Raw genomic sequence first — 15,213 nt, forward strand, 5'->3', positions numbered from 1 at the left:
TGGAATAGTTTGAGAAGAACAGGTATTCTTTTTTACGTGTTTGCTAGAATTCACCTGTGAGGCCATCTGGTCCTGAGCTTTCATTTGTTGGGAGTGTTTGGATTGCTGATTGAATTTCATTACTAGTAATTGGTCTGTTCAAATTGTCTATTTCTCCCTGATTCACTTTGGAAAGATAGGATGTATCTAGGAATTTATCCATTTCTTCTAGGTTGTCCAATTTGATGGCATAAAATTTTTCATAACATTCTCTTACGATCCTTTGTATTTCTTGGTGTCCATTGTTATTTCTTCACCTTTACTTCTGATTTCAGTCCTCTTTTTTTTCTTGATGAGCCTGGCTAAAGGTTTATCAGTTGTTGATCCATTCAAAGATGCAGCTCTTGGCTTCATTGATCTTTTCTTTTGTTTTTTGGTCTGTATTGCATTTACTTCCACTCAATTTTTATTATTACCTTCCTTTTACTAGCTCTGGGTTTTATTAGTTCTTCTTTTTCTAGGTCTTTTAGGTGTAAGGTTAGGTTGTTTGAGATTCTTCTTGTTCCTTAAGATAGACCTGTATTGCTATAAAATTTCCTCTTAAAACAGCTTTTGCTGAATCCCACAGATTTTGGACAGTTGTGTTTTCGTTATCATTTGTCTGCATGTATTTTTTAAATTTCCTTTTTGATTTCATGTTTGGCCCACTTGTTGTTGAGCAGCATGTTGTTCAGCTTGCATGTATTTGTGTTTTCTCCAGATTTGATTTCCAGTTTCATACTGTAGAAATTGATTGTCACTGTAACTGATTTCTAGTTTAAGACTTTTGTGGTTGCCAAAGATGCTTCATACAATTGCAGGCTTATTAAATTTATTGAGTCTTGTTTTGTGTCCTAGCATCCACCCTGGAGGATGTTCTGTGTGCACTTGAAAAAAAATTTGTATTCTGTTGTTTTAGGATGGAATATCTGTATATATCTGTTAGATCCATCTGGTCTAATGTGTCATTCAAAGCCACTGTTTCCTTGATGTTCTGTTGGGATGATCTGTCCACTGATGTAAGTGGGGTACTAAAGGCCCCTACTGTTACTTCTATTAATTTCACTTTGTCCTTTTATGTCTGTTAAAAGTTGCTGTATGTTTATAGATGCTCCTGTGTTGGGTATATGGATCAATATTTCTGTCATTACATAATGCCCTTCTTTTTTCTGCTATTAGTCTTTGTTTTATTTTTTTAAAAGATTATTTATTTTAGGGGTGCCTGGGTGGCTCAGTCGGTTAAGCATCTGCCTTCGGCTCAGGTCATGATCCGGGGTCCTGGGATCGAGCCCTGCATCGGGCTCCCTGCTCAGCGGGGAGTCTGCTTCTCCCTCTCCCTCTGCTGCTCCCCCTGCTTGTACTCTCTCTCTCTCTCTGTCAAATAAATAAATAAAATCTTTTCTAAAAAAAAAAAAAAAGTATTTATTTTAGAGAGAGGGCAAGCGGGGGGAGGGGTAGACAGAGAGAGAGAATCCTGAAGCTGACTCCCCACTAAGCATGGAGCCCAGTGTGGGGCTCGATCTCACAACCCTGAGATCATGGCCTGAGCTGAAAGCAAGAGTCCACTGCTCAACCGACTGAGGCACCCAGCCACCCCTAGTCTTTGTTTTAAAGCCTTTTTTTAATCTGAAGTAAGTATTGTTACCCCTACTTTTTTTTCCACTTCCATTTGTATGGTACGTGGTTTTCCAACTTTGCAGTCTGTGTCTTTACATATGTAGTGAGTCTCTTGTAGACAGCATGTACATAGGTTTTGCTTTTTTATCTATTCAGTTTTTTGATTGGAGCATTTAGTCCCTTTACATTTAAAGTAATTATTGGGGTGCCTGGGTGGCTCAGTCAGTTAAGCACCCAGCTCTTGATTTCAGCTCAGGTCATGATCTCAGGGTCATGAGATGGAGCCCTGTGTCAGGAGTGGTGCCTGCCTAAGATTCTTTCTCTCCCTCTCCCTCTGCCCCCCCCAATTCATTTGGTCTCTTTGTGTCTCAAAAAAATAAATAATGTACACTTAAAAAAATAATTATTGATAGGTTTTACTGATTGCCATTTTGTTAATTTTTTCTGGTGTGTGTGTGTGTGTGTGAGAGAGAGAGAGAGCGCGCGCGCAAGCTCCACACCCAATGTGGGGCTTGAACTCAGGACCCCAAGATCCAGAGTCATACGCTCTACTGACTGAGCCAGCCAGGTGCCCCTTTCTGGTTGTTTTTGTAGTTCTTCTTTGTTAGTTTTTTTCTTCTCTTTCTCTCTTCCCTTGTAGTTTGATAGCTTTCTTTATTGTTACGTTTGGATTCCTTTCTCTTTTTTTGTATGTATTGCAGGTTTTGATTGTGCTTACCAATAGGTTCACATATATATTATATGCATAGCACCCTATACTAAGTGGATGGTTGCTTAAGTTTGAACATGGTCTAAAAACATTACATTTTTACTCCTCCCTCCTCATTTTATATAGATGGTGTCATATCTTATATCTTTTTCTTTTGTGTATTCCTTGACTATATTTTGTAGATATCATTGATTTTGCTATTTGGGTGTTTTATCCTCCACATTAGCTTTGTAAGTGATTAATCTACTACTTTTACTGTATCTTTGCTTTTACCTGTGGAATTCTTTCCTTTCACAATTTTCTTCTTGTTACTGACTTTTCTTTCCACTTAAAGAATCTCCTTTAATATTTCTTGTAAGGCTGGATTAGTGAGGCTGAGTATCTTGATGACCATTATTCTGAATTTTATCGAGCATATTGTTTATCTCCATTTTATTTGGCTCTTCTACTGATTTTGTCTTGTTCTTTCATTTTGCAGAGATTCCTCTATTTTGTCTTAGTTTCGGTGTTGGTTTCTTAAAAGTAGTGGCCTCATGAGTGGAGGTCCCGTGGCGCCCTGTAGCGCAGTCCCGCCCCCACTCACCCCACCCCCCAGTTACCAGGTTTTCACTCTGGGGCTACCTGAGCACTACCACTGGAGCTGAGCCATGGGTTATCTTTAGCTGAGCCAGCTGCAATGAGCTCCTTTGCCTGCTTTGGGTCCACAGGGCAGGGTTCGGTCTCTGCATTGAGAGGTTTGAGGCCCCTGTGAGTTCTTTGGTGGGCAGGGCTGACAGTCAGCCAAGATGTCTGTCATTAGCCTCTGGGCCATCACTGCAGGTACACCCAAGGTCAGGGTTTGCTTCCTGTGTAGCCAGCTAAGAGGCAACGTGGCTGAAACTTGTGTGTGGAGTTATCCCCACCTCTCCCCAGGGCAGGAGTCACTTCGGAGTGGCCCTGGTCCCTGCTGGGGCTGCCAGTGGGGTGTGGCAGGGCAGGAGCTGCTCTGGGGGGACAGTTGCTCTGGCAGGTGGGTTGGATGGGTGGGTCTGCAGGGGAATCCTGGGGCAGGGCATGTGCTGCTGGCAAGATAGATGGGAGAGCTTTCTAGGCTGGGGGAGTGGAGGAGAAATGGTGCCCACCAGCTTTTTTCTTCCCGGAGACATTTGAAGATCCCTGCCCCTCTAGCACATGTTCTAAGATTAGTCAATAGATCTTCACAAGTACTGGGGCACCTGGGTGGCTCAGTCATTAAGCGTCTGCCTTCGGCTCAGGTCATGATCCCAGGGTCCTGGGATCGAGCCCCACATCGGGCTCCCTGCTCAGTGGGGAGCCTGCTTCTCCCTCTCCCACTCCCCTGCTTGTGTTCCCTCTCTCGCTGTCTCTGTCTCTGTCAAATAAATAAATAAAATCTTTAAAAAAAAAAGTCTTCACAGTACCCCAGGCAGTTTCAAACCACTGTATGTGCTGTGTCTTGGATGGAGTTATTTATTCTGACTCCTGAAGGGCAGGGACTCCATTTCCTTTTGCCTTCCTGCCCTCCTAGAGGTGAGCCCGCTGGTGTTCAAAGCTCCCCAAATTACACCCAACAGGTTTTCAAAGCGAGGGACTCATCTTCCCCGTGTGGGTCCCCAGTGCCAGGGGTGCCTGGTGTGAGGTCTCATCGTCCTGTTTCTGTGGGCATGCAGTGTTTCTCCTGTCTGTGGTTAGTCTTACCTGGGATTTGGTTCCCAGCTGCATCTCCGCCTTCCCGTTTTGCTGATGTGGCCTCTTCTCTGCAGTTAACTGGAAGATCTGTTCTGCCAGTCTTCAGGTAATTTTCAGAGTTAGTGGCATAGATGTATCTGTTTGCCTCACGGTGTCCGTGGGATGAGATGAGCTTAGGATCCTCCTATTCTGCCATCTTCCCCCTCAGTCTAGCCTTTCTTATTGATGAAATCAGTTTCTGTTGAGCTGAAGTTCTTCTACAGATAACCACCTATGTATGGTTTTCTCCTGTATGTTTCCTTAAGTGTGTGTGACAGGAAAACAAGAGACAGCAAATGCCTGTTCAAAGATATGACACATGTAGGACTTTCCTCCAGTATTCCTATGACCTGGATCGGTCAGTATGCTGGCTTCTTTCTGCTTTGTGTCCCTGCATGAATTTCGAGATTACAATAAGTTGTAAATTGTAAATCACATACGTCATATTGATGGTGGTTTTCTCACCAGAATGCTTGTGATTATGGATATATAACCAGCATTTTTGCGCAGACTTTATCACACAATTCACTTTGGTATGGCTTCTCACCTGGATGACTCATTACATGAGTTTTCAGCTGGTTACATGGGTATCTTTCCACACATATGGCAGCCGTAGAGTTTGACCCCTTTATATAGTCTCACATACCTTCTCAAGCTCTTGGCTTGGATAAACACTTTGCCATATATGTTACTCATCAGCCTGGCCTTGGAATATGGGTATCTCTGGCCTTTCAAAAGTTTGTGATACACCACTTTGCTTTTACAAAAGACCTACATTCATACATGTTTTTGCTAGCCAAAAGAAATTGGAAGAGGACTAATTTTTACTGAAAAAGGCAGAAAATGAAAGGTGTTCAGCAGCATGTGACCCGAGCGGTGAGAGTGGCCCCACCAAGCACCCTCGCTGGGAACTGCACTGAGCATCTCAGCATCAAGCTGCCATCACTTTAAACTCTGTGAGCATCTGTGCTTGATCCTGATTTGTGTGTGTGTGTGTATCTATTAGCAAGATGTGTCCTAAGGTATCAGAAGAACCTTAAATTTAAAGAGGTTATTTTTGGGGTCTGGGAGTGCTCAAAAAATATCTCCTATAAATTAATGGTGACTGCTTCTTTCCTTTATGCCATTTCAGCTTACAGAAGCTTTTATAGGAATGCTCTACTTCTGGTTAGCTGGGAAACCTCGATCTCTGATCCAGTTTTTCCCTGGAGCTCTCCACCTCATCAGGATTCTTGACATTGGCCATATTAGATACAGCGTGTTCTTTCAGAGTATAGTTGAGCTGTGATTTTCCACATTTCTCTTTCACTGTTTGAGTTGGCACAAAGACTTCCTGTGCTGGAAATGTATTTCATTGAGTTCTGAATTATCATTTCTTTGTGCAACTTGTTCTCTCACAGGTGTAGACAATGTATTTGCATGTAGAAATTTTTCAACGGATGCATTCTCTAAAACACGGAGATACTGTACTGTTCTATTCTGCCCCGTTTTCTGGGAGTTGAAAGCCTTCTTTTTAGTGTCAGATAACATCTTTGCTAATGCCCCTTGTTAAGGATTTGCCTGAACTAAATCTGATTTTATTCTTAATTCCAGTTTTTAATCAAGTTTTTAGAAGAGTTTTTTAGTTTTCTTTCTGGTGGCTTGATTTGTTTTTATATTTAATGTCTCACAGTCAGAAAAATGTGGCCTGTATAATTGCTTTAAAAATTTCAGTTTTCTGGATTTTTTTTTTTTGTAAATGTTTGGTAAACATTTGAAAGAACATTTAGTCCATGTGAGATATATAATTTTATTACATGGAGGTTTCACTAAGCTGATTCTAGTACTATTTGTCTGTTCTGCATTTCACACTCAGAGTTCTGTTCAAGCTTACCAGAAATGCAGGAGAATTCTGATGTCACTTTTATCTTTGTAGGTACTATTTTTTTTTTAACCCTCCCACCATGAGTCTATTTTATTTGTTGCTTCTCTATTTGCTGTGTCATTTCTTTTTGTATTTTTAATTATTGCTTCTCCTAGATCTAGATTTCACATTTGTTGTGTCAGCTCTTCATCTTTCTTCTGAATTCTAGAATAATTTTCTATTGACTCAGGTTTCTTAAGTTTCACTACCTGTATTTGTAGTTTAGGATTTGGGAAAAACCAGTTTTCATTTGACGGAAACCATTTTGATTGATTGATCCTTTCTGAGAGATATCTCATCACTGTACATTTTGTTTGGAATTAAAATTAGAAATTAAAGTTTTCTGCTCTGATTCTGTAGGATGAGGTCCTTCTTTTAGAATGCTAAGTCTTTCCAAGCATTTACTGATTTTTAAGGAATCTTTAAAAAGATTATGTGGATCCCAATGCTCAGATCTTTTAATCCTTAATGAAAAAGAAAGCTCAAGGGGGCGCCTGGGTGGCTCAGTCGTTAAGCGTCTGCCTTCCGCTCAGGTCATGATCCCAGGGTCCTGGGATCGAGCCCCACATCGGGCTCCCTGCTCGGCGGGAGGCCTGCTTCTCCCTCTCCCACTCCCCCTGCTTGTGTTCCCTCTCTCACTGTCTCTGTCAAATAAATAAAAAAATAAAAAATAAAAAGAAAGCTCAAGCTTTGTACTTCCTTTCTATGGATTTTCCTCGATGAGAAAATGCTTGATAACAGAGCATGGGAAAGACAGGGAAGTGCATGTTCTGCTAAGCCTTTGTTTTTAGCCAAGCACCTGTGGGTACTGCTTTAGGTATTTCCTGGGGAGTTGAAAATTGTTCCTTGGAATCCTCAGCTAGGCCAAGCAAATTTTTCCTCCATGTTCGTTGTGGTAGCTGGAAGTTACTTGGTGCATCACGCCCCTTATCTCAGTGGCCAAACTACTCCCTTAAAGGCCTTGCTTATTTAGTGAAACCCATGGTGCAAGTAAGACAAAGACAAAAGCCGCAGTCTCAGTGCTTCCTGTCCAGCACACTTATCCTTGCATAGAGCTTGGGGGTTACCATGGGCTCTCTCGGGGAGTCCCATAGACGTGCTCTGCAGGTTTTCCTTGATGACCTTCATTGGTGACTGGAATTGTGGACTGGCTGATCCTGGTTGCCGCTGCCTTCGGTATGTCCCCATCTGTACCTTGTCATTTCTGACCCCCAGAACATCATTTCCTGTTCTCCAACCATTAAAGATGTTTTCATTAGTTATTTTAGAACTTGGGAAGAGAAACTCAAATCCAAATCTTAAAATAGGAGTTCCCTTGCCACGTGTGACCGTTTGATTCCTTGCCAAAGTGTATAGGGAATGCAAGCGACTTCAATTATGCTTAACCCAAAGATCTTTTTTTGAATTAAACCTAACCTGCCCAGGGCAGACTATTCTTAGTGATGTAGAAGAAATCAAAATTGGAGGATGGGATTTTAAAACGGCTATAAATGTTAGTGGTTCTTGACCACTGCAACAGTACTCCCTGAAAACCACCTTGGTCCCCAAGAGAATAAAGGCACAAATAAGTCCAAACCAAGCAAAGTAATATAATGAGCACTATGTTCCCAAACCACAGTGCAAAACTTGAGGAAGCCCGGCTGTGTGAGAAGCACCTGATTTTCCCTCCACTTTTTTTTTTTTAAGATTATTTATTTATTTATTTGACAGAGACACAGCGAGAGCAGGAACACAAGTAGGGGGAGTGGGAGAGGGAGAAGCAGGCTTCCCGCCGAGCAGGGAGCCCGATGCGGGGCTCGATCCCAGGACCCTGGGATCATGACCTGAGCCGAAGGCAGACGTCTAACGACTGAGCCACCCAGGCACCCTGCGCTCTGTATTTCTTAACGACCAGAATGTCAAGAAAGGGCGGTCAGAAGCATACTCATCAAATTCCAAGAGGCAGGAAAAGTGCGGTGGTTTGCCTGATAGGAGAACCTGGAAGTGGTGAACCATAGTATCACCCACATAATCTGTATCCTGTTAAAACCTTTGAAACCCCTATCATAAAACATGGCCAGAGCACCATCATAGGAAAAGGCCAACAGACCAAAGTTAAGTAGGGAGTCTTTGGAGGAATGCAGGTGGGAGACAAACACCCTGTACCCAACAGTGCCCCAGACTTCTGTGTGGAAAACTGAGCTACTCAATACCTAGAGAGAAATTATGATAAAGATCGTGGGATTGTAATAGGGAGATCATGTAGTTCTCACAGATGCCTCTCTTAATTACAAAAAATGAGTACCATGACGACTCAGTATTGTGTTAACAGATTTGAAGTCATTTTCTACTTCAAAATCCATTACTGAAAAGGGACAACCTAGGGGCGCCTGGGTGACTCAGTCGTTGTGTCTGCCTTCGGCTTAGGTCATGATCCCAGGGTCCTGGGATTGAGCCCCGCATCGGGCTCCCTGCTTGGGCAGAAGCCTGCTTCTCCCTCTCCCACTCCCCCCTGCTTGTGTTCCCTCTCTCGCTGTGTCTCTGTCAAATAAATAAAATCTTAAAAAAAAAAAAAAAAAAAAGGGACAACCTAGGATGTGGAAAATAAGGGAGCAGGGGAATTAGAAAAGTAGTCCACCTACCATTGTTAAAATTGTCTTGGATTTTCTGTCTATGCATTACTTTACTTACTGTAAGATACAGTGGGGAGGTAACCAAATAGTAATGAGGGAAAGTCTGATTTCAGATATGGAGAGAAAACACTTGTGTAGTTTCAAGATGTAAGGGACAACAATTTCAGGTATTCTACTCAGACCCTAATTGAGAAGTGCTTGTAAAAAAAAAAAAAAAAAGCTACTTGGAAAAGTTAACATAGGGTATCTGTTATTTTGCAAGGTGCGATTGGAGTATATGGTGCTTATGTTTAAAAAAAAAGTTGATAGATGAATTGCTATGATGCCTAGGATTTGTTCTGTTTCAAAATAATTAGGGGGAAATGAGAATACAGATGAAATTCATTTGCTTACATAAGGGTCCTTTTGGAAGCTGGGTAATGAGCAAAGGAGGGATCATTCTACAATTCTGTATTTGGGTGTGTATATAAATTTTAATATATTTTTAAAAAGTAATAGAAATGTTTTGACTTCAAATATGCTTACTCGCTGAAAAGGCTAACTCCTAGAATTCATCTGTGCTGATTGCTGTGCAAATGTTGGAACGTGGACTATAGACTCTAGCAAGTGGGTCAAGGCCTCGACAATTTGCCTTGGACAAATGACAGGTGACCCTTGAACAACATGGGGGTTCGGGGGCACTGGCCCCCTGCACCGTGGTAAATCCGCATGTAACTTCTGGGTCCCCAGAAACATTATAGTCTAATGTGGACTGGAAACCTTATAGATACCATAGTCCTTCACCACATATGTTGTATGTTCTATGTATCATAGACTATATTGCTACAATAAAACACACAGGAAAGGAAGTATGGAGAAAAATCACAAGACAAAACACATTTGTAGTCCTGTACTGTCTTTATCACAGTCCACACATAAGTGGACCTATGCAGTTCAAACCCATATTGTTCAAGGGTCAACTTGTAGCTAGCTACAAATGACAAAAAAATTGAGAAGAAAATTACTCATTATTTAATTTCTTAACATATTCCACCGTTTTCATAAAATTTGCTTATATATCCTTCTACCCAATTTTTAAAGTTAATGTACACTTAATGCCCAAATCTAACATTACGACGTGTTCTAATATAGGAACAGAAATATGCTGGAACATTACATTTTGAGACCGCGTATTTCAGTCTAGAAAATGTGTTGGACTAGTTTGATACTGTAGATGATTTCTAACTACACAGAAAAGATGCAGAATGTAGTGTTTGCTTTTAGTTTATTAATTTATTTTGCAGGAATCTTTGACTTTCCGAATATGTACTGTTTGGAAGTACAATGCATGCATAGCCTTTTAAGATGCCTTTGTACAATTTCACCTCAAAATGATTCACAGCATACACAGAAATCTAAAAGAAACATGGTATTTACAAGATTTAAGAAGTTCTTGCTGTTTTAATGAAGAAACTGATCAATTCTTTTACAGTAGGGAAACATGGACATTGGGTGTCATTATAAATAAGAATTCAGAATTGTTCAGTCTCAAAGCAACTTTTCATGGCTTTAGAAACTAAGACTGAGTCATCATTCTATTAATCTCTGAATGCCCAAGCCATGCAAAATCTACTTGTATTAAATATTTGGGGATGCAAATGATAAAAAAAAAAAAATGCAGGTCTAGTGAATGTGAAAACATCATCAGAATTAACTTTTACAATAAGAAAATACTGTTAATTCTTTCAAAGAGATACAGTAGTGGTGCAACAGACAGTGCCCAATTTATTCTGATTTTTTATAGTAATATTTCAATGGTCATTTTTCTTGCTCGACCAATATACAGACACACACTGTAACATGGATTCATTCAAAGTCTGAACAGTGGTTACAATAGTAAAATAAATCAAATTTAACTATGAAGGGACATCTTCACATTCCAGGATACATCACCGATATTTTCAAAGGACAAATTTTCTATGCCTTATATCCTTACTTTTTGTTTATACTGTCAAAGACATTATTACAGTCACCTTTTAAAATACTATTTAAAACGGAGTTGCCACAGAAAGCTGGATATGAACCCTCAATAACCGGGACAAACCAATGACAAAATTTACGGAAACGATAATTTTTTTTTAATAATTAAAAAGTACTAAAATCGAGACCAGCTCCTTAAAAATTAAACTGCTCATCACACTTCCCCTTTCGTTCAGGGAAATAAACAAATTAGCAACACTTTCCCCACCATCCCTTATCTTCTCTAAAACTACCTTTTCTACAATGCAGTTCTTTTATTTCTTTAAAACCTCCTGCCTCTTTGCTCTCGCATACAAGGTCATTATGAATTCCAAACATTTGACAATGCGTAGAAAGTTTCTGGCTCCTCCATTCCCACTTTAAACTCTGCAGACCTACTCCAAAAGTTAAGGGGCCATGTGCTTTCTAAAAACCCAGTTTACAAAGCCATGAAATAGTGTGACATGTATCGTCAGGCCTATGTGTTACCAGGTACATCAAACTAGTCATGTTTTCAGAAACAATACTTTTTACTAGAAACACAAAGTGCACCCACGGAACCAGAGAGCCGAAGTAGGGCGGCGGATGGGCACCGTGCACCTTCTCTCCTCCCACTCCGATGCCGACCGTGCCTGCACGTCCATCTGACCGGGAGACCTTTTGCAAAGGCACCGGGAGAGTGGACTGAATTCTTGCTTAAAGCGGTCACAGGCAAGTATATACAGGGAACACAGGTAAACCTCCCAAATGTGTCCGTGTAAGACAGTTTTGCTTACTTGAAAAACTGAATACAGCCTACGCTGGCCTATGAAACTTGGGCACAACCAGAACTGAACACAGACGAAACGTCTTTAAAATCCAGCTCTGATGTCTCCTACCCCACCCTCTACACCTATCACAGACACTGGTTGCTTCTTTTTCCTGGCAGGTGAAAAGGATGATTTACTAGATAGATCACCAAAGGACTGGAACCATGCATCTAGGGTATGAGAATAGCTTATTAACCTGGATGTGTGTTCATGCAATAGTTGTAAAGTCATCTACAGGGTTTTAATATAGCATCCGACTGTTTGCATACATGCTACTTTCATTCTCAACCGACAAGTGCCAAGTTACCTGCTGCCCCTTCAGCAGATCGAAGAATACTGGTAAACCTTTAGCTAGAACACCAAGCAGGATATATATTTTTCCCTAAATTGTTATTTAATACCAAGTGGGGTTGATCATCCCTAAAGAGATACGAAACCATACAAAGGCGAAGGCCTTGGCGTATTAGAGAATAGTAGGACTGAAAGATGGCTACTGGAGACGGACCGATCCCAGTGTCACAGAAACCTTAAAGAAAGCCGTTTTCAGGTCGCTTTTAAGCCCACCTGTTTTCTCACCATTATTTTCACAGTTTGGCCACAGTTTCATGAGAGATGGTTTATCAGCGTCATCACAGAGCCACGCATACTCTTGTGAGACGAGTGGATATTTCGGGGGGGGGGGGGGGGGCGGGGATTTCCCACATAGGAAAAAAACGTTTTCAAAGCTGTAGGCCGAGTGTGAAATTAGATGATTTTGATGGAAAATGATGATGGGTTATTAAGCCTTTGGTTTCATTATACTACTAAGTGCAGCTTGTTTTTCCAGGTCTGCCAGATATCACTTCTAAAGTAGAATACAATAAGAGCTTAAAGAGCGTGCGTGTGCGTGTGTGTGCGTGTGTGTAGCGGGACACACAGTATGGTGTTTTACCTCTGGTAAAATCCTTTAGGATTAGAAACCCTACTGACTTTATTGCTATTTATAGTCACCCAAATAACAAGAAGATTCCAAAATCCAATTCTGAGCTAGGAAGGAAATTCAACAGTGATAGAGACCTTAATTAAATGTCCTATTCATAATTTTCCAGTGGTACACCCTAGTGAATCACATGATCTTATAGCTCTTCAGTTATTCATACCCTAAAGTTGGGGTTTCATAAACAAGGAGTGCTTTAGTATCACCTGAACTACTTGAACAAACTCAGTATTACCTCTGAATAGAGTATGTTAAATTGAAACAGTTCTTAGTTTTAAAGTCCTTTGTATTCACCTTTCTCTTAATCCTGTTCCTTGACTAGCCTTCTCTTCCTCCTAAGTAATGCAGTGTACAACTTTATGATCTTGGCCAACTGTAATTTCCCTCACACTGGTTTATTAACATGTGCAAATCAATCTGTATTGAACAGCTCTTTTTTTTTTTTTTTTTCAGCTATGTAAGGATTCTGGCACAAAACACTGTGCTGTAAACATCGTGAATTCGTCACAAAACTGGAAGGAGGAGAAAAAAAAAGGCCCTATGGACTGCAAACATTTCTTACAGAACCACAGCTGAGCTCAAGATTTCCAAATGGATTTTGGAATGGATTTACATTTGGCGTACATTCACTGTGTTATTGGCAAAGCAGAGTTTTACGAGAAGGTCATTCATAAAATCGTACTTGGTAAGGACTTGTTATTTTTAAAGCCAATGGCCTAATAAAAGCATGCAGTAACTTAAAAATTATATCTACTATGTGGCATCATTAGGTCTTAGTTACCAGTGTTGATTGAGCTCAATGAATTATTGTACAAGTAAAAGGGATCTTATCACCTCTGATTGTAGTTTTGAAGGAAGGGCACGCTATGCCTCATTCCTGACTGCTACAAATCACATTTTAAGCCACTGTGTTTGTGTTTGAAATTACCTCTGAAAAAAGCAGCAATTACAAATACCCTTATTATTTTGCTCTCCCCCCCGCCCCCCACACAAAAAAGGTCATATTCTGGGTGCTTTTTCCTGTCCTTCTCCTCAGTAGGCAACAACGGGAAGAAGCCTGGGGAACCTTGGTTTTCTAGAGAGCTGTGACCAGGGCAGTCTGCTCCGGGAAGTCACAGTCGGTCTGCATGAACTGTATGTAACATGTCACAGCATGATTGAAAGTTCTAGTTTATAAAGTGAGGGCCGCTCAGCAGTAACTTTAACTGGGAGTCCACAGAAGAGTTCTTGACTTCTCTGTGGACATTCTTTCAGGAGTGAATCCTTTCCCAGTTTCAAGTATCCCTTTCTATCTCACTCTGCAATGAGTCAAGAAAGGAAAAAAACAAAAACACAAAATAAAGAGAACGCCCCATTTTTCTTGAGTGAGCACGAGCCCTACAGGGGCGCTGCTCCTCCCCCGGTGGAATCAGAAATGAAAAGGCCAGGCAGATGCACAGACTCCCAAGGTTCCTTTTCTTCTAGTGCGTGCTCCCAGTTTCTCTCTCAAGTCGACGCAGACTCTTGGGAGTTCAAGTGTACCGTGGCATCTCGCACTGCTCACAGCGGTTCAGTGCGGGGTGGTTCAGGAAGGTGCAGCTATCACAATTCCATGGGGCCCCCTCATAGTCTTCATCACGGGGCTGTGTCCGGGGACTCTGTTTGGAGCCAGTTAGATGCTCTGAGGGAAGTTAGGATCAAGAGAGAAAAGAGATTGAATTTTTCCAAATATAATCCAAACTGAAAAAATCACACACACACACAAAAAGAAATAGTTTCTACTTGGCCTAAGGTGAAAGCCAGTGAATGTCCACAGCTACTAGAACAGGAGGTTTATGATACAAATTGTACTTGGTTTAAGAAGATAAATTGAAGTCCAGGATAGACTACCTTCCTCATTCATTATCCAGAGATAGTGGTTATACTGTATTGTAGCCAAATGAACAGAAGGAGAAATATCAGGCAGCATGTGAAATTCAGCGCCCTCCCTACTACCCCCCCCAAACTTCAGCCCCCCAGGACACGCCCCCTCATAGTAGTGGCTATACTGTATTCAATATCCGCTGGGAGACCTGCAGCTTCACAGTATGTATGTGTTAGTTAATTATAATGGTTCACAGTGACTGCGATGGTTCCTCACGGAGTTGCTCCCAGAATGGTTAAAAGAGACTCTCTAGTTTTTCATAAAAGCTAAATTCATTCAATGTGAAAGACTGCTTTTTATTCTCATATTTTTTCCTTTTTGGCATTATAAGGTCCTTCAGATAGTTTTTAAAAAATGTCTGTATCTGGCAATGTAAAATGCTCGCAACCTTAGGTGGGTCCTCAGGATTTTTTTTTTTAAGATTTTATTTATTAGAGAATGAGAACACGAGCTGGGGTGTGGTGGGGGGAGGCACAGAGGGATGAGCAGGGAGCTTGAGCTCCACAAGACCCCAGGACCATGGGATCATGACCTGAGCCAAAGGTTAACCGGCTGAGCCACCCAATAGCCCCAGTCCTCAGGATTTTCTTTAAAAATACTTGAAACTTAGGGTGCCTAGGTGGCTCAGTTAAGTGTCTGCCTGTGGTCAGATCCAGAACCCAGGGTCCTGGGATCGAGCCCCACGTTGGGCTCTCTGCTCAGCAGGGAGGTCCGCTTCTCCCTCTTCCTCTGTCCCTGCTCATGTACTCTCTCTCTGTCAAATAAATAAAATCTTAAAAAAAATACTTGAAACTTAGATCCTCATCTCTCTGGCCTTGAGCTCAAAAAAAGGCTCTTTGCTTTGGAAGTTAATTTGTAAATCTTTCTTTTTAAGAACAGTCCCTACTGAAAGTGGCAGCAGTGAGTAGGAGGCTAAAGATATCTGGGTGGAATTCCCCCTGGA

At 41.3% G+C, this 15,213-nt stretch overlaps 1 protein-coding gene across 5 annotated transcripts in view; it reads right to left on the bottom strand.

Annotated features, from left to right (window-relative positions):
• Window positions 1-9,836: 9,836 nt before the first annotated feature.
• Window positions 9,837-15,213, bottom strand: part of TAB3 (TGF-beta activated kinase 1 (MAP3K7) binding protein 3) — an 89,123-nt gene continuing 83,746 nt past the window's right edge. For 4 of the 5 annotated variants that reach the window (XM_064573897.1, XM_064573896.1, XM_045876101.3 and 1 more), the window contains one exon: window positions 9,837-14,027. In XM_064573897.1, coding sequence (XP_064429967.1) covers window positions 13,879-14,027 — 149 coding nt within the window. In that variant the 3' untranslated portion in view covers window positions 9,837-13,878. The remainder of the gene's footprint in view (window positions 14,028-15,213) is intronic. The other variant, XR_010406075.1, reaches the window with a different exon arrangement.

Source organism: Mirounga angustirostris, unplaced genomic scaffold, assembly GCF_029215605.1.
Source record: "Mirounga angustirostris isolate CCGP_5_RB_7025 unplaced genomic scaffold, mMirAng1.0.hap1 SCAF_11, whole genome shotgun sequence".
In the NCBI taxonomy this organism is placed as follows: Eukaryota; Metazoa; Chordata; class Mammalia; order Carnivora; family Phocidae; genus Mirounga; species Mirounga angustirostris.